The sequence below is a fragment of the Pteronotus mesoamericanus genome, unplaced genomic scaffold (genome assembly GCF_021234165.1).
Source record: "Pteronotus mesoamericanus isolate MK-2021 breed Mesoamerican mustached bat unplaced genomic scaffold, CSHL_Meso_final contig_75, whole genome shotgun sequence".
Lineage (NCBI taxonomy): Eukaryota > Metazoa > Chordata > Mammalia > Chiroptera > Mormoopidae > Pteronotus > Pteronotus mesoamericanus.
Window position 1 is genome coordinate 5,610,824 of NW_026555249.1, and position 26,828 is coordinate 5,637,651.

Genomic DNA, 26,828 nt, shown 5'->3' on the forward strand with positions numbered 1-26,828 from the left:
AGACACCGCCAAGTGGGATGATCTCTAAAATCCCACTAGCTTTAATGTTCTACTTCAAATTCCTCCCAGGGCCTTGGCCCAGCTCTCTAAACAGATTCTCTTTATCTGATCATATAAGGCTAAACATTTAAGGAAAGCCTTTTGGTGAAAGAGCTAGCCCCTCCCTCCCGGCCTTCTCAGCACTTCCAGCCCTGGAGAGTGAGATGCTGCTTGCCCAGAACTTCCTCCCTCACACTATCAAACTCTGTTGCCCTCCCAGAGCTCAAAACTGCCTGAAATCCTTAAAGCTCTCAGTGTGTCTAAGCTTGTCAAGTTTGAGGAGGGTGGAAGGGGGCTGAGGTGAAACATCTGAAAGTACTGTATTTTGCTGGGTATCATGCGCTCCCATGTATACTGTGCATCCACGTTTTTGACTCAGACTTTCAGGAAAAAACATCTTTTGTTTTAATTTTTTAATTCAATTTTTTATTCACTTATATTTAGAAACAAAACCGATTATTGTATTGCAGGGTATTATCTTGCCTACAGATGTCGTTATCGCTTCCTAGAGTTATACTTCTAATGCATAAGCATAAAAAAATTTAAAAATATTTATATAGGTATGGAATTAGTACTACCCATGGACATAATGCACATCCTTATTTTTCCCTCAAAACTTTGGTCCAAAAAGTGCACATTATACACAGCAAACTCTGGTATGTCACATTGACCAGGAAACAGAACCAGGAGTTGGGCACTGTTGAGAGGCCCCCGAGGAAACAGCCACAGAAATTGCAGCCATGAATGACCTAATGACCTTGCCAGACAGGTCAAGTGAGGAAGGCCTCACTGTGTGAGCTTTGCAGTCATTGCCATGACTCAGGTTGAAGACAGCTTAAGAAGATCCCTTCTCAAAGCAGACTCTGGGGGCCAGCAGCAGCTGCGTTCCCCGGGAGCTCGTCAGAAATGAAATTCCTGGGCTCCCTTTGAAACCTACTGAACCAGAAACTCAAAGGAGGGGCGCTCAGCGATCGGTGTTGTAACAAGCCCGAGCACTGGGGGACTCAAATGCACGCTCAAGTTCGAGAACCACTGCTCTCTTAGAAAAGACGCTCCTCGTTATTTTATTTTACAGAGCGGAACAAAACTGAAGCCCGGAAAGGCTAAGTCACTTGCCCCAGACCACACAGCTCACTGGTGCCAGGGCCAGGCCAAGAACCCGGGTCTTGTGTGTCCTGTTCTAGGTCGCCTTCTACTGCACAGCCTAGGCAACGGCCACCAAACTGACTCAGTGTCCTGTCTCAGTGTCCTGTTGTCACCGGGAAAGTTCTATCTGCAAGAGGCTTAAAGCAGCAATCTGCTTAAAGGGGGAGTGCCCAGGGGGCTAATCTTGAATACCTTTCCCTTGGTGAGTACACTGATTTCTCTGCCCTAGAGGCTCATTTGAAGAGATCTGGGGAGCAGGCTGCAGATGTGGGCTTCTAAAGACATTAGAGCCTCAAGGCTGCATCTCTGAGGAAGGTTAAGAGCAGTTTTCTCACTGTCAGCAGCTCTCCTTCTAAGAGAGCAAAGCCAAAGCAAATCACGCCTTACTTTAGCTTTACAGTCTGCCCTGATGTATCATTTTCTCAGGCACTTCCATTTTCCAGACTTTCCAAGGCCTTTAACTGTTACGGGTACTTGAGTGTCAGCTCAGGGTTTATTCAAAAGGGCCTCTGGTTCTCTGTCCAAGCTAATGTTCTTTATTGTCTCCCTGGCCAGACCAAGCCACCTTTGAATTCCCGAGAAGCGCCAGGGGTCTGTGCTAGAGGCCCTGGTATGTTTGTTCCTGCAGCACACTTTCTCCTGGATTTCGCATGCCTGGCGCTGCTCCTGCCATCCATTCTCAGCCTGAACCCTACTGGCCATGTTATCTTTCCCTCTTACCTCTGCTGCTTCTTGTTGCTACTCCCATTTCTGATACGTACTGGCTTCTACTTTAATACTGATCTGTTTCTGATAAGAACAGACACTACCCTTGATCTCAGCCAAAAGGCCAGAAGCGATGCTGTGTTTCTGTATCCGTCTTCCTCTGAGACAGACGGTGGATGCCCCGAGGGCCTGCTCCCTGCTGTGTTCACACTCTGCCCTCAGAAGCTCACCTTACAGCACTGGGAACAGATTGCAGACCAGGGAGAAATACCAGGACCGCAAGCCCTCATATTTTCTAAAGAAAAGGACAAATATATTGAACAAAAATCTGCTCAAGGTCTTGGTGTGTCTGTGAAATGCTCAGGAGGCCATTAAATAAGTCTTGGACATCCTCATTTTTTCTAAAATAACAAAAAAAAAAAAAAAGGACAAATATATTTAACAAAAATCAGCTCAAGGTCCCGGTGCGACCGTGAAATGCTCAGCTGGCCATTAAATGAGTCTCGGGCACCCTGCCCTGCTCCCCGGGCAGCCCTGGAACCACTGTCTTCCCCTAGAAGGAGGCCCCTGTCTCTTTGTGCGACGCTGGGCTCCCTGAGGCTGAAGGAAGTTATTCCACTGGGGATGTTTACTGAAATAACACACTTCAGCTGCAAATCCACAGGCTGAAAAAGAATAAGGGAGGAGAGCAGAGCCGAGCACCGACTATGAAAAGGGCGCTCTGAGGAAGGCTTGAGGGACAGCCAGCTTCCCGCAGGGCACTGCCTGCTGTGGGCCGGACGCTCACGTCCAGGCCCTCAGAGGTGGGGGGACCCCACCTGGGAGAGTCAGCCACAGGCGGAGGGGGACAGATGGGTGCTCCGCCTCCCAGCCTCGCAGTTCCAGCCCTTTCTCTCCAGAGGGTTATGACCTTTACACTCCAAGCCTCCAGCCCAGAGGCCCTCGCATGCTCAGGACGCGGCCTGCTCACAGGCATCTGATGAGAACAGTCCGTCCCTGGGTCCCTGTGTCCCTGCGTCCCTGCCCAGGCCAGGTGCTCTTTAAACCTCACGTCCTCCTGAGAGAAGGACAGTGTCCCTGCTAGCAGGGCTTCCGGCCCCAGGCTAACACAGGCTCTTGCACAAAACCTGCTGTCACCTGAGGGCAGGAAAGGCCACTTACCCTGGATAGCAGTCAGTAGAAGGCAGGCCAGTTAGAACAGGGAGAGAAAGAAAGGATTCCAGAGTCAAATATGACTAACCAGGAATGGCAGGTATGGCTGAACAAGTCTTGGAAGATCTCAGTTATGACAATCTCACTTATAAAGTATCTCATTACGAATGTGTGTGTGCATATATACATGGATACATATATACATATATGTAAATGTGCACATACAACACACATACATGTGTTTGCATAGGGAAACTGATGTACACAAAATAAGAGATGTCCACATTAGCTCAGGGTGATGAGAGTGTAATGATATTTTATAATCACCATCCTTGAATGGCGTTTCCAACTGTTCTGTGATGCAGACATGACTTACACAATCACAAAGAGTGTAATGGGAAAATTATTTGCAGCCCGCCAAGGGCACACATAGAGAGATATAAGATCCAGTGGGATCATGCCTTAAAGTCCTCAGAAGAATCCGAGGCATTGCCTAAATGAACATATAGGATTTTGGCAACTGGCAGATCAGGCAGATCCTGTTTCTTAGCAAGTGGCAGAGTCTCCCAATGTTTCCCTCTAAATGAAAGGATGAGACGCTGGCAGTGGTGAGATCCATAACATTTATGATTTCAGGCAACAGAGCAGGAGGGCTGAAAATCGTGTGTGTGTGTGTGTGTGTGTACACGCGCGCGTGTGTGTGTGTGTATGTGTGCACGCGCGTGTCTATGTGTGTGTGCCTGGTAAGAGCCAGCTCTCTTAGGAAGGCGTGGATGGACGTGGACGGAAAGGTGGGAGGTGGGAAGGACCACAGAATCTGTCCTTTTTGTCTCCTTCCCTCCGGCTCCTGTATGTATTCCTTTATATAGTTAAAATACAGAGTTGAAACACCTATTTTTATTTTCCTTATAGAACTTTAATTCAGTATCTTAATTTATAACGGGATGAATAAAAACTTACCATTTTATTATTTTTTTAAGGAACAGGGAAATAGACAAAACTCAGTCTGGTCTTCCAAAGGCTGGTTCCCACCACTGACCTACAGGAAGCAAGTGTCAGAAGGCAAGAAGTCCTCTGCCGCCTCATCAGACAGCAGGATGCTCACGGGGAGCCCCCACTTCACACACTGTGCTCCACCCTGCTACGGTGTCATTAGCTCCATTGATATATCGTAACAAATTCCCAACTGTGGCCATGAAAGACGGGCAACTCTCTATATGACCCTTTACCTCTGCTCATGTAGGGTAGCCTGATTATTTTCCTGAAGCTCTTCAGCAGTCAGAGAGGCCTGGGTACAAATCCCACCTCTGCACTTACTAGTTGGAAGATATCTGACCTGCCTCAGTTTTCTCATCTGTAATCAGGAAGAGAGGAATAGTATTAAAAATGGCCTCACAGTGTTGTTGTGAGGATTAAATACGTGATACGTGTAGAGTATTTAACTCAATATCATGCATACAATAAAGTCATTTATTTTTAATTGTCATTAATTAATAAATTCCAGTTTCTCCTCTGCCTATTATTTTACTTCCTCTACAGTACAGTGAGTATTAAAAGACAACAGGTGTACATGCAGAAGCTCCCTGAACTTCCGTCAGATATGCTTGGATGCGGCCTTCACCTAGTGCCTTGAAAAGGTGTGAGTGATAATAAAGCAAGAGAGGGTGGGGCACGGAATTCGGCTCCCAAACAGGGGCCAGTAATGCCTATGAAGATGAAAGGCCACGTCCCAGGAGATCAGGAAGGCAGTAACGCGCAAGCGCCTTCTCAAGGACTGTGCGGCAGACCCAGACTGAGGCGGCTGGAAGGGCAGGTCAGTGGGAGGGATGGGCGGCTCCGTCCTCGCAGAGGTTGTCCCACAGAGAGATGCCAGGAGACCGCAGGTGGCTCAGGACCCTGACTGAGGAACGTTTTAAGATTGCAACTTACTAGACTGTGTATTCTTTTGAACAAGACTATAAAGTATTCCGTAAACACACAAGATTTACAGGGTTTTAAAACTATTCAGCTTTATTGTTAATATCAGAGAATTTGCCCTTCAGTAAAGATGGCAAAGAGATATAATCTCATGTTCCAACCCGGAGGGGCTGGTAGGGGCCGGAGCTGCAGCTGCAATGAGAAACAGCCTAGGGCTGCATCCAGGCTGAGCGGGACAGGGCGCTGTGAGAGATGCGGGCTATCTGCCCGCACACCTGGGGCCAGAAGGAGCAATGCATGTGCCATATGCTGACCATTGCTCTTCTCATTCAAAACTCAATGGTAAGCCATGCAGAAAGTACCAGGAAAAACATAGGCAAATACTTATCTGATACGAGAATGAGAAAGAACTTTGCAAGCTTAAAAAGAATGCGAGAAATTGCAAAGAAAAACTTCTAGACTGAAATCTAAAATATGTGGATATCAAGAAATATTAAAAATTTTTAAAGCAGGAAAAGTAGTTTCTCACAAATATGACAAAGGTATATATATAAAGGTCTCTTGTGAATTCTAAAGAAAGGTGTTAATAATTAAGAGAGACAAAAGAACATTATGGAGAGGTGCCTTTTAAGGGAGAATTTTAAATGACTCAAAATCTTAAGTTAAAAATGTGCATATTCATATTCAAGGAAATAATAATTAGAGCACTCATGAGAAAAGATATTTTGCACATAAAACTAGAGAAGATTAAAATATACATCACTCAATGCTGGTTAGAATACAAGTAGACACTTTTATAGATTGCTTTAGAAATATAAACTGTCTTTTGGGGAACACTTGAAAATATTTCCAGTAATTCATTTATAGAAATATAATCTAAGGTAATATTTTAAAATGTGGGCAAAATTTGCAACACAAGACTAATAGTCATACAGAGTTTAACTGTAACAAAATTTTGGAAAAAATTTTGAATGTCTAAACTAGGGAAAGTTGACCTATCTAATAGAGGAGTTTTAAGCAATCCTTAAAACTATTTTGAAAGTTTTTAATAACCGGGGAAAATGTTACAACATAAATTGTGTAGAAAAATTTTGCACATCCCAATTGTGTTTCATGATATATTATAACGTATCATATTTTTAGCCAGTATTAAATTAAATTATATTGTCATGCCATATATATTACATTATAAAAAATAAAAATATCCCCAAATAGTGGTTATTTTTGGTAATGTGATTATGAGTAATTTTCATTTTCTTCAAATATATTTCTCTAGATTTTCCCAGTAAAAGTAATATGCCCTGGCTGGTGTGGCTCAGTGGATTGAGTGCCGGTCAGTGAACCAAAGGGTTGCCGGTTCGATCCCCAGTTAGGATACATGCCTGGGTTTCAGGCCAGGTCCCCAGTAGGGGGTGTGAGAAAGTCAACCACACATTAATATTTCTCTCCCTCTCTCCTTCCCTTCCCCCTCTCTAAAAAGGAGTAAATAAAATCTTTAAAAATAACAATAATAGTATATTAATTATTTCTTTTAATTTAAAAGGTTTTAATCCAATTCGATTAAAGCTGTTACCTAAAACATTTTCAAGAAAACTAATGGTAGCTTTGGATGAATTGGTTTAGCCCGAGAGAGTGGCTGGGGCCATGCCTTGTGCAAGTCCCGCCGGCTTTGTGGTCGGCCAGAAGGGCCCAAGGGCACTGGGACTTCCTGAGCATAGCCATCAGTGCCATTTCAAAAACCACCAACCCACACGGAGCCAAGGAGACTCGTCAGCAAGGCAGCGGCCACCTACCTTCCCGGCCCCCACACGAGGGCCCTTCATCTTCTCCAATTCATACAGAAACTTGGCCAGGAGCGGACATGCCTTTGACAGATGAAGACAATGAGGCTCAGTGAGCTTCAGCAACTCATCTTCGGTCACAGAGCTACTCAGTGTCAAGGTTCACACCCAGATCCATGGGATATATCAAAGCCTGGACTCTCCTGCTCCCGTCCACATGCACACCCACACTCACACTCACAGAGCTCTTGGCATCAGGATGGCTCTGGAGGACGGCTGAGCAGTCAGGGAGGGACGCAGCCCCTGAGCAGTGAGCAGTGACCAGCGCCCAAGCCACCAGAGGAAACGCAAAGGTCCCAGCGTCCTCCTTCCACCCTACAGCCAACAGCCTCCACCCTACAGCCGAGAGCTATGTTCCCTGCGTCCCCTGGCAACTTGAGACCAACAGTCCTCTGCCTCTCAAGTGAAGGAGCCCTCACTCTCACTCCTGGGACTCTGGGATGAAAGCTGTCCCTTGGACGAAGAGGGAACCCGAGGGCTCTGCCTGAACTGCTCATAGTGCTTCCGGGTCACGGGGGAGGACATAGCCCCGCAAAGCCCACCCTCAGAAGTTACATCCGGAGACAGAAGCAGCAACATCTGCCCGAAACCTCAGTTTCTCCTGACTTTAACCACCCTGACACTTAGTCACCATATATATTTTGAATAACAATGACAGATTTTTCACATTGTAACAGCAGCTAACACACACTACCCATTCGATTTACTCCGCTAAAACACGTGTAGCTTTTTCCATCCCTCACAACCACCTCATCCCCTGACGGTGATTTTTCTGAGCCCAATTTCTGATAGTGATTCACGAAGAAAGTATGTGTGCTTGCGTTCAGAGCCAGCGCGGAAGCAGGACGCTGCTCTAAACGATGAAAACCCCCAGAGGCTGGAGAGGAAGGGGGCTGGTGCCAAACATGCAGGAAGAGGCTGGAGGGCACTTCCTTGGAAGAAAGACGGGAGGGTATCTGGATGGGGCCGGGGGCAGGCCCCAGAGCCCTGCTGGAGGAGGACCCGTGCCACCCTGCCGGGGCCTGCAGTCCTGGGCACCCCGTTTCGACACCAGCACATCTGATTTCTCCCTTCGTGCAAGGTACCTTGGTAATTCCTGACAAAAATCTCAAGTCTCTGGTAGGTCCTCTTGATCTTTAACTAACCTGGGACCTAATAAAAATTTTTTTAATAACCATAGTAAATTTGAAATCATAACAACATGCATCGAGCATTTACTGCAATATGTTCTACGTGTATTAGCTCTTTTAATCCTCACAAGAACTTACTGAGGAAGAAACCCAGGCACCGAGAGGTTAAGTCATTTGTACCAGGTCCTCTCTTTCTAAGGAATAAGTGAATGAACTAGTGCATAACCACACTAACCTAACAGTCTAGATCAGGGGTTCTCAAAACATGAACCTATATTAGGATCACCCTGTGGGCCAGTTAAAACACAGGCCCTGGGCTCCGCTCCAAAGTTTTAGGGTCAGTCTCTCTGCCGCGGGGCCTGAGAACTTGAATTCCTGACAAGTTCCCAGGTGATGCTGATGCTGCCGGCTGGGGAACCACACCTTGGCGACCAACGGCCTAGCTGAGAGGTCAGCAAATTCTTTTTATAAGGCCAGATGGTAAAGGTTTTAAGTTTGTGGATCAAGAGGTAAAAGCAAAGGCATTCTAGAGGTGCTCATATAACCATTTTAAAGGTAACCATTTAAACATGTAAACCCACGCTTAGTTCTCAGGCCTACCAACAGGTGGTAGGCTGAACCTGGCCTGTGGTCTAAGTGCTAGACGAATTCTGCTCTCGGTGCCCCTGTGCCCTGACCCCACTCCTGTTTTCTTGTTCTTCCTAAGGTAGCTGCTGTCTGATGGTCAAGAAGGGAAAAGGCACCTTAGCTTCCAGCCACTGAGAGGCCAGCCCATGTCCAGCACAGGCCACGAAAGGGCAGTGATATCACAAAGGAAAGGAAAGTGCTCTGGAGCTCAAGGGAAATCTGGTCATCATGAACTGCAACGTTCCACATTAACATTTGGAAACTGAGCATTTGTTTGATTTTTCCAGGGCCAGATAACATTAAAAGTTATCTGCGTAGTGTGGTTTTCTTATACATGATTCTTATAGCTTTTAAAACACAGTAATGATGGTCATGAAGACATCCGAATTCATGTTATCTGCTTTGAAAGCATCCAATTCTTCGCCTATCTTAGCATGCCTACAAGGGGAAGGTCCGGTATTCTAAACACTGCATTCTAGCACCCACTCTGTCTTTGCTGTCAGAGTCCAGCGGTGCTGTCCTCGGTGTTTGACAGTCCTTTACAGACGGGTGCCCCAGGCTGGGAAGCCCAGGGCTGTCGTGGAGAGATCCGTGTAATCAGAGAGACCAGGCCCTTCAGGACTGGCTGGCAGAGAGGTGATTCTGCCAAATGGCGGCCATTCCTCTTCCCTCATTAAGGTCCACCATCCCTGATTCAAAACCCTGGGGGCCACATGTGTCAGAATTCAGAATTTCTGCAATGATAAAAATATAACCTGGCAAGTAGAATGGTGGTTGGCTGGGAGGGAAAAAATAGGGGATTGCTTATCAGGTACAGAGTTTTAGTCTTGCAAGAGGAAAAGAGTTCACAACGTAAAAGTAGATGAGACCACAGAACTGTATACTTAAAAATGGTTGAGTAAAATTTATGTTACGTGTACTTTGCCACATTTTTTTAAAAAAGCAATTGGAATCATTGACTCCATACTACTGAACATCCTTAGCAGGATCTAGCATGATACCCTAAATCAAATATGTGGATCTACAACAAAATGCACAACTCATCTCACCAACTAGGATACAAATAAAAATCATAAACAGCCTCAAATCAATTCAGGCCACATTTTTGCCACCAAATGAGTTTGCTGAACACTAAAGCATTAGGGGTTTTCAGAATTGTGTGCATTTGGACTTGCAGCTCAAGAGCTGGGAGCTCCCATTGACCTCACCCTGCCCTCCTTAGTATGAAATGTTCATTGTCCAGTTTGCAGACAAGAAAACAGAAGCAGGAAGGAAGAGGAGGAGGAAAATAATCACTTTCCCAAAGTCAGTCATTTAGTCAGAATTCAAACCTGCCTGGTTCCATTGCTGAGGCTTCACCTTGACCCTGGCTGTTGTAGACACAGACACTATCAACATACAATGAAATGCTGAAGAAGTCCCTTGAAATAGGCTTCCCTGAGAATTTATTCCGGCACCAGTGCAGGGGAAGGTGTGTGAGACGGAGCCACCTTGGGGGTTGAGGAGGGCCTCTCCCTTTGCTAGGCCAGCACCTGCTCTCTCCCTGGCCCCTGTTCATGTCATCCGCTGAGTCAGAACCCGAGCAGGTACCTCTGCTGTCCCCAGGGGCTGTGCTTTGATCTTTTGTCACTCCGGCCAAAAGTAGGAACATCTCCAACCAGGAGCTTCTGTTCCCCTTCCCCTCAAGGCTAACAAGTCTGCTTTCGATAGGGACTGTTCCCCAGACAGAAGTCATGCGAATTGAAAGTGTCTTTGATTCCCTTAACCTGACCGCTCCTGCATATTCCCTGGGGAGATGAGAGCACAGGAGATCTGAGGCCTGACCGAGCCAACGAACAAGAAAAAAGCCAAAGCCGCAGCTCTCATCTCTCGGGAGGCCGGGTGCCTTGTGCCTTGGTTAGGAAAGGTCCTTGGTCGCAGATGTACTGACCGATCTGCGCCCCAGGCCTGCACTAACAGCTGCCTGTCTTCAGCCAGCCACACGGGCACCATGGGAACGTCGCTGTCGTCAGTTTTCACATCCCAGCGCTGAGCTGGCCGAAAAGGACAGACAAGCCTCAGAACCTCAGCCTCTTGCCGGTCCCATTGGGAGAGGGCTGAAGGGCAAAGGCCTGGGTCCCAGAGGAGCTGCCGAGCAGGGCGGGCTCCCAGCTCAGTGCTTTCTGAGGGGCGCAGTGGGAGAGGCAGCTTCACAGAACACAGCCCTGGGCCCCTTTCTTTGTAAATTCAGCAGCGGTGTCCTCAGAAGTGCAGCCCTCCGCCGGCTGCTGGCAGGGCTGACATCCACACTATTCTTAGCAGAACTCAGCCGCAAGGGAAGGCCTTTCCTCCGAGGGGCCTGGGCTTTCCCTTCTCGGTTCTGTGAAACAAAGAACCCCTCTGTCAGCTGAGAGAATGCATTGGGCTTTCAACATGGTATATTTAATGGGGATGGAAAGTGCTTCCATAAAACCCTGAGTCATCCCAGCTGAGCAGCCTGTCTGTGTCCCCTGGAACCAACAGCGTGCAGTGGTTGTGTTTAAAGAGGCACACACACCCCATAAACACACACCCCATAAACACACACCCCACCTAAACACGCACACTACATATGCATGCACACAGAGACAAGCAAGCACATGATACACATAAACACACTGAATAAACAAACACAATACACATAAACACACCACAATAAACACACACTTGACATATAAATACACACATAGACATGCACTAACACACACCATAAACACACACTGTACACACACTCTATATAAATGCACGCATAGACACATAAACACACATACATCATACCATACACACACCACATAAATACACACTCTACATATAAATACACACAGAGACACACACTAACACACATTTATACACACACACACACACACACACACACACACACCCAACTGAGGCTGAATTTAGCTAAACCATGAGATCCTGAACTTAGAACAGCCTCACTGTACTGACACCACTCAAATGTATGTGGAGTCTTTTTAACTAAGTACATGTCAAGAGAAGCATGTGCCTTTGAGAGAGAGACGGACAGGCAGCACACGCGCCAAGGCTGGATAAGCAGGCTCGCGAACCTTGCCACAGCATCATAGTCTCATGTCCCTTCCCAGAAGTTACGGCTCTTGGGTCCAGATTCAGTTTCTGGGCTGCCACTTCTTCCCTTCAATGGATGCTCCAGCTCACGGTGGCAAACCAGACACACGCACTAACTCATGACCTGAAGCTCTGCTGTCCAGCTTAAGGGGACCCCAAAATGCTGGCCCAGCTGCCCTCTGTGTCAACGGCCTGTGCCCCTACGTTTTGGGTATGGCAGCTTGGGATGTGGCATTGTTGTAAGGGAGGCAGGCGGCCTGGAAGGGGGAAGCACTTGGGGGCCACGCCCGTGGCTACTGGAGACACAGGTGAAGACTGTCACTTTTTACGAGTGCAGCACTGTGTGTACAGATCCATTTGACAGGTTTTAAACTACACTGGTATCTAGGACGAATGCCAACGTTGCTCTGTTTCTAAATCCTGCAAAATAAAAACAGAACCAGACTCGTAACATGAGAGCTTAAAAAAAGTCCATAAAGATTTCCGACCCCTTCCTCTTATGGATGAGGAAACAGACTGGGCTTCACGTACCAGGGAGGACCCCAAATAAAGCAGAATTATCTTTGGGGGGCAGGCCCCTTGCAGTACAGGCTTCCCTCTCTAGGTGAGTGTTCTAGGAACCCATCTGTATCAGTGGACCAGCTGATGTTGTGAGAGGCTGCATTTGGCTTCAGCGAATTTTTTTGAAGTCTGTTTCCACACATTTGCCCATTCCACAATGGATGATTTACGAGCACACCCGCCCACACCACGCTGACTGTTCAGCAGTTTTTGACCAAAAACAGCATGACCCCCATGCCCCGCCCTCCCGAGTCACCAGATCTCACCCCAATCTACTTTTTTTTGTTTGTTTCTCTGGATGAAAAAAGTCCTCAAAGGGAAATTTTTTTAAAAGATTTTACTTATTTATGCTTTCAGAGAAAGGGCGAGGGAAAAAGTTAGAGAAAGAAGCGTTAGTGTGTGGTTGTCTTTTGCATGCCCCCAACTGGGGACCTGGTCCTCAACCCAGGCATGTGCCCAACTAGGAATGCGACCCTTCGGATCGCAGGCCGGCACTCAGTCCACTGAGCCACACCCGCCAGGGCTCAGAGGCAAATGTTTTGCTGATACAGAAGAGGTGAAACAAAAAAATGGCAGAAACTCTAAACGGCATCAAAATCTACAAGTTCAAAACCTGTTTCGAGCAGTGAAAAAATAAATGGAGAGCGAGCGCTTTGAAGATGACTGAAGTTTAAATATGTAAGAATAAATACACAATTTTTTATAAATAAATTCCGGGTTTTTTGGGTCCCCCTCACAGCTTGTCCAAGTTAGAGGATGACTGAGGCATCACGGAACGTGGTTCTCCCGATTTCTGACCCACTTCTCTCTAAACTCTGAAAAATGAAAACTGGAAAACACATCTGCTTGTATAGGAGCAAAACTAAAAATAATGATTAATAATAATTGCTTTCCATCCATGGTTAATTATACAGCAATCTCACACATATCATTAATGTGTGTTGGATTCGTTCACATTTTTTGCAAGCAAAGCCACCCCGGGCCGGCTGCATGGTTCACAGAGAGCAGTGCAAAATGAAAACAGGGCCAGGGCCAGGGCAGTCCATTTTTCCTGCCGGTGCCCCCCATCCCAACCCAGGGCAGAGGGGCGACCCCACGGAGCTGTAAACACCGCCTCAGATATGTCCGGTGCCTGGTCGCGGGGGGGATGAGCAGTCCTCCTCCCACCTGCCTTCCCCCGAGCCCCGCTCCCGTTAGCTTGGGGAGGGGAGAAGCTCGGCCACACCTCACCCAGGACACTGTGGGACACGCACTCAGTCCTGAATGTCCTCGTGTGTGCCCCGGCTGGGGTCGGGGAGCAGCCACAGAACACAGGCCTCCCATATGGGGGCGACCTTGTCGCTGCTTCAGACAAGGTCTCAGTGGAAAGTGAGAGGTCGGGGGACCAGGGCGTGGAGGCACTAGGGAAACAGTGGCCGAGAACCCACTGCAGGGAGGCAGGAGGGTGGCGAGAGGCAAAAACGCGTGCCAGCCGCGGCCCTGGCCCCGGATGTGCTCCGTCACCCGGCAGCCTTCACTTACAGAGCACCAACCAGAAAGGTAAAATCATTAAGAATTTTGAGGCGGTTACTGCACAGCAACAAACTCCAAGCACAGGGCTCCTGGGGGGCAACCTGTGCGACCACACCGGGTCCCACGTGAAGCCAGCCCTGACGAACCCCTGCTGTGTGTGCAATCTTCTGTTGCTCACGCAGCAGGGCTCACTGATCATAGCTTGGAGGAACGAGAGATCACCGCGCAGCCAGGTTAAGGGCGGGCGCAGTGTGCACCTGCTACTGCCGCCATAAGTCCCACCGACTGGGGGTCTTACACAACAGAAATTTACTTCCCCACAATTCTGGAGGCTGGAAGTTTGGGACCCAGACGTCTCCAATGTTGGTCGCTCTCCTTGGCCTGTAGGTGACCATCTGCTCCCTTTGGCTTTACATGGTCTCCCCTCTGTACAGGTCTGTGTCCAAATTTCTGTGACATATTGGATTAGGACGCATCCTGATGACCTCATATTAATTTAATTAGCATTTTAAAGACCTTGTCTCTAAGTACAGTCACATTCTGAGGTGCTGAGGGTTAGGACTAAAACATATGAATCTGGGGGGGGACAAAGCTCAATCCATAACAGACACCTCGAATGCTGGATTTTCTGTAGACGTGATGTCAGGAACAATGGCTCCCTAAGACTCTCTACCCAGTCCATGGCTCACCCAAGGAGGCCTTCTCTAACCTTCCTGGTCACATCAAATTCCTCTGCTCTACACTCGTACAGTATTCGTCACAATGCCCTTACACACTTTTAAAATAATTTTTTTAGTTCCCTTCCCCCTAGAGTCTAACCTGGCACATTCAGAGCTGTGCCCCTTAGTATCTGGCCCAAGAACGCACCGAAGTAATATTTCCCGAAGGAAGGACAGTCAATTAGTGACACACATACCAATGTAAACAAAATTCTGAAACTCTAATCCTTGGCTTACTCACTCAGAAAGTCCCCTGGAGACTCGTGTCTCTGCTTTTGGTAGAAAGGATCTAGAGCATAAAGTGCACTGATAATTTCTTCAAATATGTGATTTCAAAATAACAAGTGAACTTCCTTCCCCGTAGAGAAACCATCTTACGGTATTTATGAGACTCCCAGCTGCTGTGCAGAAGCGGGACTGTGTGGGAGGTGGGAACGTTCGCTTCCCAAACACGGGCAGTGGTCAAGCCGCAGGCCAAGCACACAGCTAACACGAAGCGCTGCCAGGAGCACACATCTGCCCTGCCTGAGTGGCCCAGGGGCCTCCTGGAATGCGTCGCCCCCAGCTCAGGTATGACAGGTGTCCACTCACCCCCACAGGACCCTGCCGGAAATACACAAATGTTCAACAGACAAACATTTACCAAACAACCAGTTTTGCATCAGACACTGGGCTTGATACTTAGGATACGAAGATGCGTCCACTGCTGGAAACAGAATACAAGCGCAACTAGGGAAGCTGTGCTTCATTCATTTATTCACTCCCTCCTTCACTCAAGATTTACCAGGCGCTCACTGTGGCAGGCTCTGCCCCAGGCAGTGGGGACAGGGCAGCGACTAAAGTGAGGATGTGTTTGCCTTCCTGAAGCTCACATTCTAGTTGGGGCACGATAGCTACTAAACCAATGAATAAATAAATAGATAAAGTCTCATTAGATAATAACAAGTGCTGTGGAAGAAAAATAAAAACAAAGCAGGATAAACAGTTTACAAAGTGATAGAGGAAAAGCTACCCTAGATAATGGCCAAGAAAGGCATCTCTGATTGGGTGATTTTGAGCAGAGCCCCGAACAGCGTGAAGGCATAAGCCAGAGAAAAACCTGGAGGAGGCTGCACCAGGCAGAGGGAACAGAGGGGACAGGGAGCGCTAAGGCCCTGAGGGCAGTCACATCGAGGAAGAGCTCGGAGGCAGGGAAGGGCAGGGGAAAGTCCTGGGAGGGAAGGGAGAGGGCTACAGGGGCCACGTCAACATGCACGGTGAGCTTGGGAAGGGGACTCATCCGTCCCCCAGGGCTGTCCATGTAGAGAAGGGGGCCTCCCAGGAGGCAGCGTGTGAAACGAGCCTATAAGGTTGCTAGAAGTGCGCCCAGTGGAAGCTAAAGACCGGGTGTGCTCTAGGCTCAGGCGCCAGCTCTTGCGCACAGCAGTGTGGCTGCAGCGGACGGCCCTGGCCCCTCTGGCTGCACCCCCCTCCAAGGCGTCTGCTCCGCATCACGTCGCCTAGAGAGCACACCTGCCCCTTCCTACCTGAGGGCTGTCTCAGGCCTCCACCTCTGTGTTCCTGCCTGCGTTGGTACCATGTTCACCACTGCACCCACGCTTCCTAGCACAGCGCCTGGCACAGGTGAGAGATGGTTGAGTAAATGAATGTCACTTGCATTCTCTTATCCATCCGTCCATCCATCCACCTACCCATCAATCCCTCCACCCACTTCTCTCCAAAATAAGAGTTTCCAGTAGCCATTTTCAGCTGCAACCTCAGGCCACAAGTCCCAACTATTGCCACATTTGGTCTCTTGTGTTGTGTGTCGTCTTCAACAGCAAGGCATCAGAGTATACCAGAGTATAAGTTTCTTTAGGGAAGTGTGAGTATTCTCGTGGGTTAAACTGGCTCCATGCAAGGAAAATTTAAGTATACACTGATGACTATAGAGGTAAAAAAACAAGTATATTGAGTAGCTACCAAACAACAATGAATTAGCTACCAAATTCATCAGAGATAGTAAGTTCAGACATATAAGCTCAACATTTTTGAGTTCCTACCTGGCCAGGAACTCTGCCAGACCTTGGAGACACACCTGTGGAGAAGCAGACATGACTCTTGTCTTCCTTGCTGGGTTCTCTGCCCAGAGAAGGACACAGGACAATATTCACAATGAAGCCTGTGGCAGGGGAAGTAGCTGGCGTCAAGAGTCATGGGAGAGGCATCTAATGCAGGCTGAGAGGCAGTCACAAAGGCTTCTAAAGGAAACCACATGTGCGAGTCCTAAAGAGAAGTCAGTCAGCAAAGTACACGGAAAGAATATGTTTCAGGCACAGTGAAAGTAAGGGCAAGGGCTGGGGAAACAAATAGCATTTCCCCTGAGGGACAAACGATTGGTTCAGGATGGCACAGGCTGCACTCGGAGTGATGAGAGATGAAACTGGAGAAACATGCAGGAGTCAAACACAGAGAATAGGTTCCTAAAACTTACTAAACACCCAGGTCTTTATGTCCAGGGTACTCTGACTTTTAGCAAGGGAAAGACAGGATCTGATTTGTGCTCTAGAAATAGTTCTCTGACTTCTAATGGGAGAGATCAAGGGCAGGGAGACTAGTTAGGGGGGTTTGCAAACATCCAAGTGAGAAGTCACGATGCTGATGCACAGCTACGCACTGGGAGGGGCCAACAGTTTAGAAAGCCATTTAGAAGGCAGAATCGACAGGGCCTGGTGATGTGGGTTAATGGCAGACATGGGTAAAAGAAGCCAAACCACACCAGGTGTTTGTTTGCTACACAGAGCTTTGAAGCTAGGGGTTGAGTTATTTATTTTTTAGGAGCAATATCACTGTCCGGGTGGGGACACCGGTGGCTCGAAGGATGAGCAGACAGGGCACAGGTAAAGGGCAAGGTAAACCGAGCAGATGCCATGCCTCTCAGGGAAGCTGCTTCCCATTTGGGGATGGCAACCTACGCGCCTGCAATGATGAAGGAGCAAAGGCAATGACTGTCAAGCATTGAGGAAATGGACAGGGAGGAGGGACCATGGTAAGGTCTGGTGAGTGAATAAAGGGTCTTGATTGGCTAAGTGAGTGCCTCGCAGCTATTGGGCAACTGTGCTGAGGCGTCTGGTGCTCGGAGTTCCTGTAATCTCGGTCTTGGATTTTCCTATGCCAGCGATTTGCATCTCGTGGAACACAGAGACTAATTACTAAAATTCTGTGGCACTCCAAAAATATATTTTTTACTGAACTGACCAAAAAATAGGTATAATTTTGATTGACTTACCAAAACAAAAATATAATAGTAATTACCTATCTTTTTTTCTACAGAGTGACTTATTAAAAAACCAGATGCCTATACTTATACACAAGGATTATTGGTACCAAAAATTAACCAATCAGATGCAACATTGTCATGTAACATGACCAATAAGATGAAACTCTGTATGACCTACATCTTTATGGTTCAAAACAGAGCGTTCATACCAGAGGGCTACTGCTGTGTTGGCTGTTGTCATTTTTTTACAATCTTAGGGAAAAGAGGTCAGTGCCCCTGGCTGAATAGTCAGGTACTGCATGTTTTAAACATTCTTGCAACACAGCAGTTGAAAATTGCTGTACTAAGCAAACATTACCATTTTATCTGCCCACACATTCACACATTAAACATTTCCCCAAATTCCCTCCAACAGTCTTCTCGTTTACTGGTAAAACCTTGAAGCACTCTACCTGTCCTCCCACCAGTTCTGAAGGCAGGCGATCAAAAACCATATGCCACCCCAGTAAAAAGTACAGAACACCAATTAAACTGTTAACTACCTCATAGCAAAGCGAAGTGTGGATCGTTGTGGAGTGGCTATAATCACAAGGCAATTAGGCAATCAGGAAACCCAAGACAAGCCTCAAGCAGGTTGTACCGAGGAAGTTTGCTGTTAACCAAGGAAAACTAATAGTGCATTTTTGACTCAATGTGGAGTACGGTGGTCATTTCAAATTTGCAACTAATTGTATTCCCATGATATCAGAACAAAACTGCAAACAATCCCCCCACATTCTATCACATTAGTGATCTGAGATGCTAATTATTCTAATGAGCTTTTATTAATGTTATTAAATTGTTAATATTTGGGTAAAATTAAATATTAAATTATCTAATAAAATAAGTATTAGATATTAGTGCTAAATATTAAATGTTAATATTTCATAATGTCTGTGTGTGCCATTTAAAAAGCAACTCAAAAATTTTCAAATGACCTACATAAGAAACCCACTCAAGACTTTGATTTCTTGCAATATGAGGGACTGTTCAGAGGCCAAAAATAGTAAAATAAATTCAGAATTCAGAGGGAAAAGCAAAAGATGCAGTGTGATGATGATCTTCTTTTATGCATCAACTTGGCGAGGCTGGAACCCCAGTTATTCAATCAAACACCAATCTGCGAGTTGCTGTGAACATGTTTTGTAGGTGTAATTAAAGTCCACAATTGGTTGACTTCAGGTAAAGATCATTCTTGATAACCAGGCAGGCCTGATTCAATCAGCTGTAAGACCTTCAGGAGCAGAGCTAAGGCTTCCCAGGAGGAGCAAATCTGCCCGGCGACAGCTGCTCTCGCCTGTGCCTGGGGTTGCAGCCTGTGCTTCCTGAAGGGGAACGCACGGGCGTTCTTGATTTGCCCAGCCAGCCTCCACTACCACGTCATCCAATGCCCTGCAGTAAGTCCCTTCACGGAAACTTCTCAGTGGCTCTGAAGCTGGCTGCCGGTCTGGGGCACCTGCTGCTCCCTGCTTTTGCTCTGCAGAAAACAGGCAAGTTTAGGACCCACATAGTGAAAAGTCCAATTAGGCACAAAGTGAAAAAGTGAACCAGAACACAAAGAAACAAGTAAGCAAACCTAAACTTGGCTCTCTGGGCTTCAATTCTGGGCACAGGAGAGCGAGCTACTCATGGAGAATCTACACCCACAAGTCACAGATTTGAGGCCCAACTTCACAACTGAATACAAATGGTTCCAACATTAAGCATAGAGAAATACCACCTCATATCTATCTGACTGACAAAGTTTAAAGTGAGGATTTACCAACTACTGGAAGGAATACGGAGCAGTGGAAACTCTCATTCAGTGCTTTGGAACATCAGCTTTGGAAAGCAACTCTGCATCACCTGGTAAAGTCATAGATGTATGTATCCTATGTGATATTGACCTCATTCCACTGCCATGTATACACCCTTGAACACCTGATGAACCTGTGCCCTAACAAACATGGACAAGAACGGTCTCTTCAGCATAATGAATGTATAACAGCCCTAAACTACAAGCAACTCAGATCCACTCACAGGAGATTAGGTAAAAAGAAAGAGTCACAGGATGGAGTACTAGGGCAAAGGAAATGAACAAATGACAGCTGCACATCCTGGCACAAACATAATGTAGAATAATAAACAGTAGAAAAAAAATGCATCCATGCATTACGATTCCATTTCTCTTCGCAGTCACACTGCATGTTATAGAGATAACGCCAGGACTGGATCCCTACGTACCCACGTGCCGTATCCAGGCCATCGGCGCTTCAGACGAGAACTATGTCCTACTCACAACTGTACCAGAGAACAGAAGAGAGTGCCAGGCACACGGAAGAGACCCAACAGCTATTCCCTGAGTGAATGAATAAATGTTGAACACCGAAGTGCATGCCAGGAACCTGACCCTGAGTTTCTAGCCTAGAGTCCTGAAGCATGAAATTCCGAACTCTGACCTCGCCGGCCTGGGCCCCTTGCTGCCATAGCTGACCCTGTTGCCACTGTCACCCAACCTACCTGCCTAGTGTTAACTCCCCTTCCTATAACCACATTCCCTCCAGAATCTTCCGTCTAAAAGCTACTCAAGTCCCAGTGTGAAACATTCTTGCCAAAAAACCCAAGAAAGAGGGAGGACTTTATCATCGTCCATTGAGTGAAGTGTTGAAATGTGCTCTAGATTTAATCCAGGCTGGCTGCTGTAGTTTCCCATCCTTTAACACGGAGTCCAGAAAGTGGGAGAACACAAGACCTTTGGGAGGATGTGACAAATGTGAGGCTTAGAAAACTAGCACACAGGTTAAGGAATTTTAGTTCAAACAGAGCAGTAACAAAATAACATGACAACAAAGCCCTGCAGGTAAAAATAACTTAATTATACTAAGCTATATTGAGAAAGGGCTTATTGTGGAATTCTGGGGCACCTTTCTGTGTGAGAAATAAACATAACTGAAGGGACATATTTTTGAGGAAAGTAATTGATACATTTTCTCTCCTGAAGTAGTAGAACACTTTTAAAATACCTATTTTTTTTCAACACCAAGGGTGTTCTTGCTTTGAACATTACAAAGACAGAACACTTTACACAAGGGGGATCTTTCTTGATATAATCACAGTAATTTAATCTTGCAACACCAACTAATGTAAGTATGAAGTGTACCTTAATGTTGGCTAATGACATGGCTACTGTGAGTTAAGGCCATTAACTCTGCAGGGTAACTTGGTACAAACACCCTGCAATTACCTTGTTCAGCCAGATCAAGTTCATTTCAATTTACCAGGTTTTTAAAATTCCAAATGTCATGTATATCTTAAGAATATTCACAAGCAGATGAGATTATTCTTGACTCTCCTGCTATCATTTAAGCATTGAATCACACTTACTGTTTTAGGAAGAGAGTTGGTCACAAACAATAGATAATCAGTTGAAAAGACCTTAAAAGCAGAGTTGAGGCTTCCTCAGCATTTAGCACACACACATTTCCTTTTTCTCTCTATCAGTGTTACACATTCCAGAGGCTGGTGTTGTCTGCTTGCATCCACTTGGCTACGAATCAGTCTTTATTTCATTTCAATGATTTCCTGAATTCCTACTCTGCACCTACCACTATGTGACATACTGTCTGGGGAGGGAGTTCTTACTGTAATGGGGCTTTCAAGGTATGTAGTTGATGACACAAGATTCATATTCAAGAAAGAGTTAAAGAAAAAACATGAAGGAATATGAAGCCCGAGGTATAACAGAACCTTGACTTCTGAGCTTGGCTGTTTTCTGAACACCAACTGCCTTGAAGCTTTTGAAAAATTCACTCCCTTCTCTGAGCCACAGTTGCTTCCTTGGTGCAAAAAGGAGGCTACACTCTCAAAAGTTCTTCCAAAAGAGCTATTCAGTTAGGACATTCGCAGTTTTAAGCAAGCATAAGAAAGTCTCTTTTAGAAGAGCGATTTTCCACCTTTTCCTCTCATGGCACACATAAACTAATTACTAAGATTCTGTGGCACACCAGAAAATATATCTATTTTTTGCCAATCTGAAAAACAATAGGTATAATTTTGACCCATTCACACTGAACAGCTATTGTTGTGTTGGCTGCTCTCGTTTTTTGTTTAACAATCCAAGGGAAAAAAGGTCAGTGCTCCTAACTAAACAGCCAGGTACTGCATGTTTTTAAAAAGTTCTTGTGGCACAGCGATTAAAAATCACTCCTTTAGAAGATGTGTATGAAGGAATTCACAATGCAAAGACTGTCCCAAGATGCAACTGATCAGAGAAGGTATCACAGAAGTGGAAGTGGTAAGTCTTCAGGTTGGCCTGGGAGGACCGTAATGTAAAATGCGATTGTGGTGCTGTGTGTGGCCTAACACCATCCGGAAACTCTGCTCTCTTCCTATCCATCCTTTCTGTCATTATGACTAAAGGCATCCTGTTCTCCATTCACTATTAATCAACAGCAAGGAAGTTATAAGGGAGAGATGGTGTTCAAGGTGGTGGATGAGGACTAGCGTAATTGATTTCACAGAGCAACTGTATCTGCCGAGATATCATCCAGCCAAATTCACTCACTGCTCTAGCAAGTGAAGTCTCTCTGCCATATTGATGATCTAGTAATCAAAAAAATATTGACTCACACACACAGTGAGTGTTATCTATCATCTGACGTGGAACAGCAATTGAGTGATTATCCAGGTAATGGGGCCGGTGAAAGAGTCCTAAAAATTCACACGGAGACTAAGCTGTCTGGATCGGTACCTTTATCAATCAGATCCTCCAGACAATATGCCTCTTCCTTTCTCTTGGTACTTGCTAGAAAGAGATTTAGACAGGAAGTTCTCTAATTAAGGACAAAGTGGCAATGTCTTACTAAAGTTAAGGAATTAAAGCAGTTGTCCATTCTTGTGCACGGAAAGCATTATAGATGTAGAGGTTTCTTGCTGCCTACATATACTCTGCTAAGGTTATAGAAGAAACTCCGAGGAAAGATGCCATCTATGAAAGGGTCTGGGTGAATCTGCAGAGAAACTACTGGTCCCTGTTCTTCAATTTCCTTTCATTTTCCCACTTAAAAAGCTCAAGTTCGGAGTCCCCTCAAACCCTTCTCAGAATCCACCTTCCCTAGTTCCTTCATCATCTAGCTCTCTTCCCTCTGAAGCCCTTGGCTTCCCAATCCTTGAGACATAAATGATATTATGGCTCCCTTTTATTAACTGTCCCCCAGCCCATTAATTTTTAATCAGCGAAGAAAGGATGATCTATGTAATATTTAAGAACATGCCCCAATTTCCAGTGGTCCTTTACGTATAAACTATTACCTCCTACACATTAAAGAGATTGTGGGAGTTGCTTGGGCCGGTCCATCTCTGAAAACTACTGGAAGCTCTTTGGCCTAAGGCAGAGAGGAACAGTTCCGATCACCCCAGGAGCCCGGGGCAGGGACCCTACTTCAGCAAGCTACAAACAAACTGCAACTGAAGGAAGCTCAGCTGAATTCCTCATCTGACAATGCATTATTTTCTCAGTTTCTCTTCACACATCGTCAGCAGCATCAAACCCTTAAATCTGGGTTTCATATGCAGATATGACAAGCTGTCTGATACTATTGCACACTAATGTACTATAACGTTGCTGACACTGAAAATCCTTTTCTTCAACCTTTTCTTCAAAATCTCTTCCTCTAAGGAGTTCAAAAAAAGTGGTTTTTTAACCAATTCACCACGATGAATATCATATGCGTATCATCAACGACTATGGCAAGGGTGTAGCCTTTTTCTCTTCCCATTAAGAATACAGAGACTTATAGAGAACTGAAATGATTTCTACAAGGGTGTGTAGTTTTTGGCAACAGAACAGGGAGGAGATAGCAGATTTAAATAAGAACAGGTCATGTTGGGATAAAACAATAATAGAACAAAATAAACTCCTCAACCCAGTGAGGGGCTTTAAGTCACAATACCCTTTAACCCGCAGGTTGGCTCCTTCCTCGGCCTCCTGTAGATGATGTGTGGGTGGTGGTCTCCCTCAGCCCGAGGATGCTCTTTGACAGGCTCAATAAAAAAGTCTCCATGTGGCAGATGGAAAAGTCCAGTCTGTAAATAGATGCAATAGAAAGGCTTATTTGAATCAATACTATACACAAAGAAAATTAGCAAGTGAAAACTATATAGACCTTGATGATCCCTAACACTCCTAAGACCGATACTTTCAGAGCTGCCATTTGATCGCACAGAAGACCTATACAGAAGTAATTTAATGAAAAGTCTTCATAGTTATTTAATGTTTAGGGGTCATGGATCCCTTTGAGACTCTAATGAAAAAAGTGCACATATACATATCTACCCAAATTGTAGTATACAACTTTTCAGGTTCATGGATTCCTCTCCAAACCCACAGCTGGATATCTATAAATGTTAAGAGCCAGTTTTCCTATTAGAGCCTGGCTGCCCTATTAGAGAGTTGATACCTGTACTCCAAATTCCACTGACAGCTTTGTGGAACATTTTACTTACCTGTATGAGTGGGGGGCCGGGGATGGCCAAAAAAGCCAAATTATCTTCTGGAGGCCAGATCCCTTGTAGTAGAGGCTTCCCTTAATGGCTGTGTGTTCTAGGGACACATCTGTATCAGTGTACCAGATGGCGTTATTGTGAGAGGCTGCGTTTGGCTTCAGTGAATTCTTTTTGAAGACTCTTGCAATGTGTTTGACCATTTCACAATGGGTAATTTATGAGCACACCTGCCTACACTGTGCTGAGTGTTCAGCGGTTTTTGACCAAAACCAGCATGACCTCCATGCTCCCCCTCCCTGGTCACCCGATCTTGCCCTGAGCGACTTTTTTTCGTTTCCCTGGATTAAAAGTCCTCAAAGGGAAATGTTTTACCAATGTGGAAGAAGTGGAACAAAAAACAGCAGAAGCACTAAAAGGCATCAAAACTGACACATTCAAAAACTATTTTGAGCAGTGGGAAAAACGTCACAATAGGTGTATTGCATCAAATGGAGAGTATTTTGAAGGTGACTGAAGTTTAAACATGTAAGAATAAATACACAATTTTATATAAATAAATTCTGGGGTTTTGGGAGGATCCCCCTCTTATGTGGTAAACCAGCTACCTGTTCACACAGCTGTTTGACTTGAAGTGTTTAACATCATTCTGCTTTCAAAAAAACAAAGAACTGTAACACTAAGGCCCTGATCTGGCACTGGGTTTCCAGAGGGCCACCACAGAAAGCCCTCTGCCAGTGTCAAGGGAAAAGGGGGCCCTCATCTTGCAGACACGGGAATTTGCAATATGCTGGAGAATGCTGGTCAATGAGTAGCTCATTTTGGAGGTCAGGTCTAGAAGTGGCATATAGAAGCTCTCCTTTCTCTTACGGAAAATTTCTTTGTGCCCATCGGAGACGCTTAGAAAACTACTTTGCTAATGGCCGCCTAGGACGGACTTAACTCTGGAGACTTGAATTCTGTATCAGTGAGTAATAGGGCTTGCCCTAGACAACCTGCTAAAGGCAGAAACTCAGACTCCAGAATTAAAACGGGTTCAAACATCAGCTTCTCCATTTATTAACTCTGTGACCTTGGACAAATGACTTGCTCAGTTTCAGCTTTCTCAGCTGATAAACGGAGATTAATGAAGGGTTGCTGCGAAGATAAAATGAGTTCATATGTGCAAAGCTCTTCAAAAGGGGCCTGGCTCACAGTCTCATCCATCATAGGCTTTTTCCAGATCTCAGATTTTATATCATTTCATTGCATCAGGGTCTCCAGAGTAAACAGAGCACTTCAATAAATTTCCATTTTGCAAAATTAAACCTGGAGACATTGGGGGATCGGGGAAAGTGAGAAGGGCCTCCAAAGTTCAAGTCCCTCGTCTCCCCCCCCGCCCCGCACTCCCGCCCAACACCTCAGCAAGCCAAGGCCGCTCTGTTCTGCAGAGGAGTCTGAAGACCAGCTGAGCAGCCCCAGGGCCAGAGACGAGAGGGGCTCCATGAAAGAAGCTGCTCTCTACTGGACAACCCTGCACTGGGGGTCTTTCCAAAATGTTTGCTTCACTGCACCAGTAATATAACCAGATCTTAACCTAAACCTCCATTATTGACTTCCTGTTTTGATCATTTACTTTAAAATATCTTTAATAACAAAGAGAATAGGAAAAAAAGGGAACACTTTGCTGGGAGTCACAACAATAGCTCTGTGACCTTGAATTGGTGGCCCAGCCTGCAAAGTGGGAGTAATGCCTGCTCCCTCATAGGGCTGTTAGGAGAACTGAGTGAGCTGAAGCTTGTACCAACTGCTTTACAAATGGAGGGGGATCATGCGTTAACTACCAACTCTAACAGCAGTTATATCTGACTTCAAATTTGCTGACATCCCTTGGGAGACCTCTTTTCTCAGCAACATCCTCCAAGGACAAACCTTGGGACAGGACGATCTGACACGATCCAGACGGCAATAAAATAGCTGGAAAGAGACTCGTGCGGGGCTGAGCCTTGGTTCGATTTCCACTCTGAGACAAAGACCAGGGACATGTCTTTGCCTCGGGGAGAAAGTGTACCTGTTGCTAATGAAGTTCATTTCTTCCACAGAGGCAAAGCAGAGGTGGAGAATTCCTCAGGGATGGCCAGCTCAGGGTTCCTTTGTGACACTGTTATCAACCTAATACTGATGTCCGGGAAGAAAAGAACATCGCCAACAAGAAGGGTTTATTGGTATTTCTTTGGCCTCAAGTTTTGGACCAAGGTGATGCAGAAGAAACAGGTGGGACTCCAGCTGAGCACATAACGATTTTATGGGCGACATGAATGAGAACGTCTGAAAGCCAAACGAGCATTTTCCTAAAGGCTGACTTCCACTTCATTCCTCCACAAGGCCGGCCTGGCCAGCGTGTGCCAGGAAATCACGTCGTCAGCCTAAATACTTCTCTGAAGCTAGATGGAGACCTAGGAGAGCTGGGCGGCTCACCCGCTGGTGGGCACACAGGATACTGGCTCACATGCAAGTAGGGCTGCGGGCCCCAGGACTCCATGCGTGTGTCACAGAGAAGGGACCAGGCAGGATAGTGGGTGAGGGGATGTCCACCGGGGGAGAGCGAGATGGGAAGATT

At 46.0% G+C, this 26,828-nt stretch overlaps 1 protein-coding gene across 1 annotated transcript in view; it reads right to left on the bottom strand.

Moving 5' to 3' along the window:
• ADAMTS12 (ADAM metallopeptidase with thrombospondin type 1 motif 12) overlaps positions 1–26,828 on the bottom strand; it is a 230,100-nt gene that overhangs the window by 135,300 nt on the left and 67,972 nt on the right. Inside the window, exon 3 of the mRNA XM_054583922.1 lies at positions 23,680–23,812. Within this exon, the coding sequence (XP_054439897.1) occupies positions 23,680–23,812 (133 nt within the window). The remainder of the gene's footprint in view (positions 1–23,679; positions 23,813–26,828) is intronic.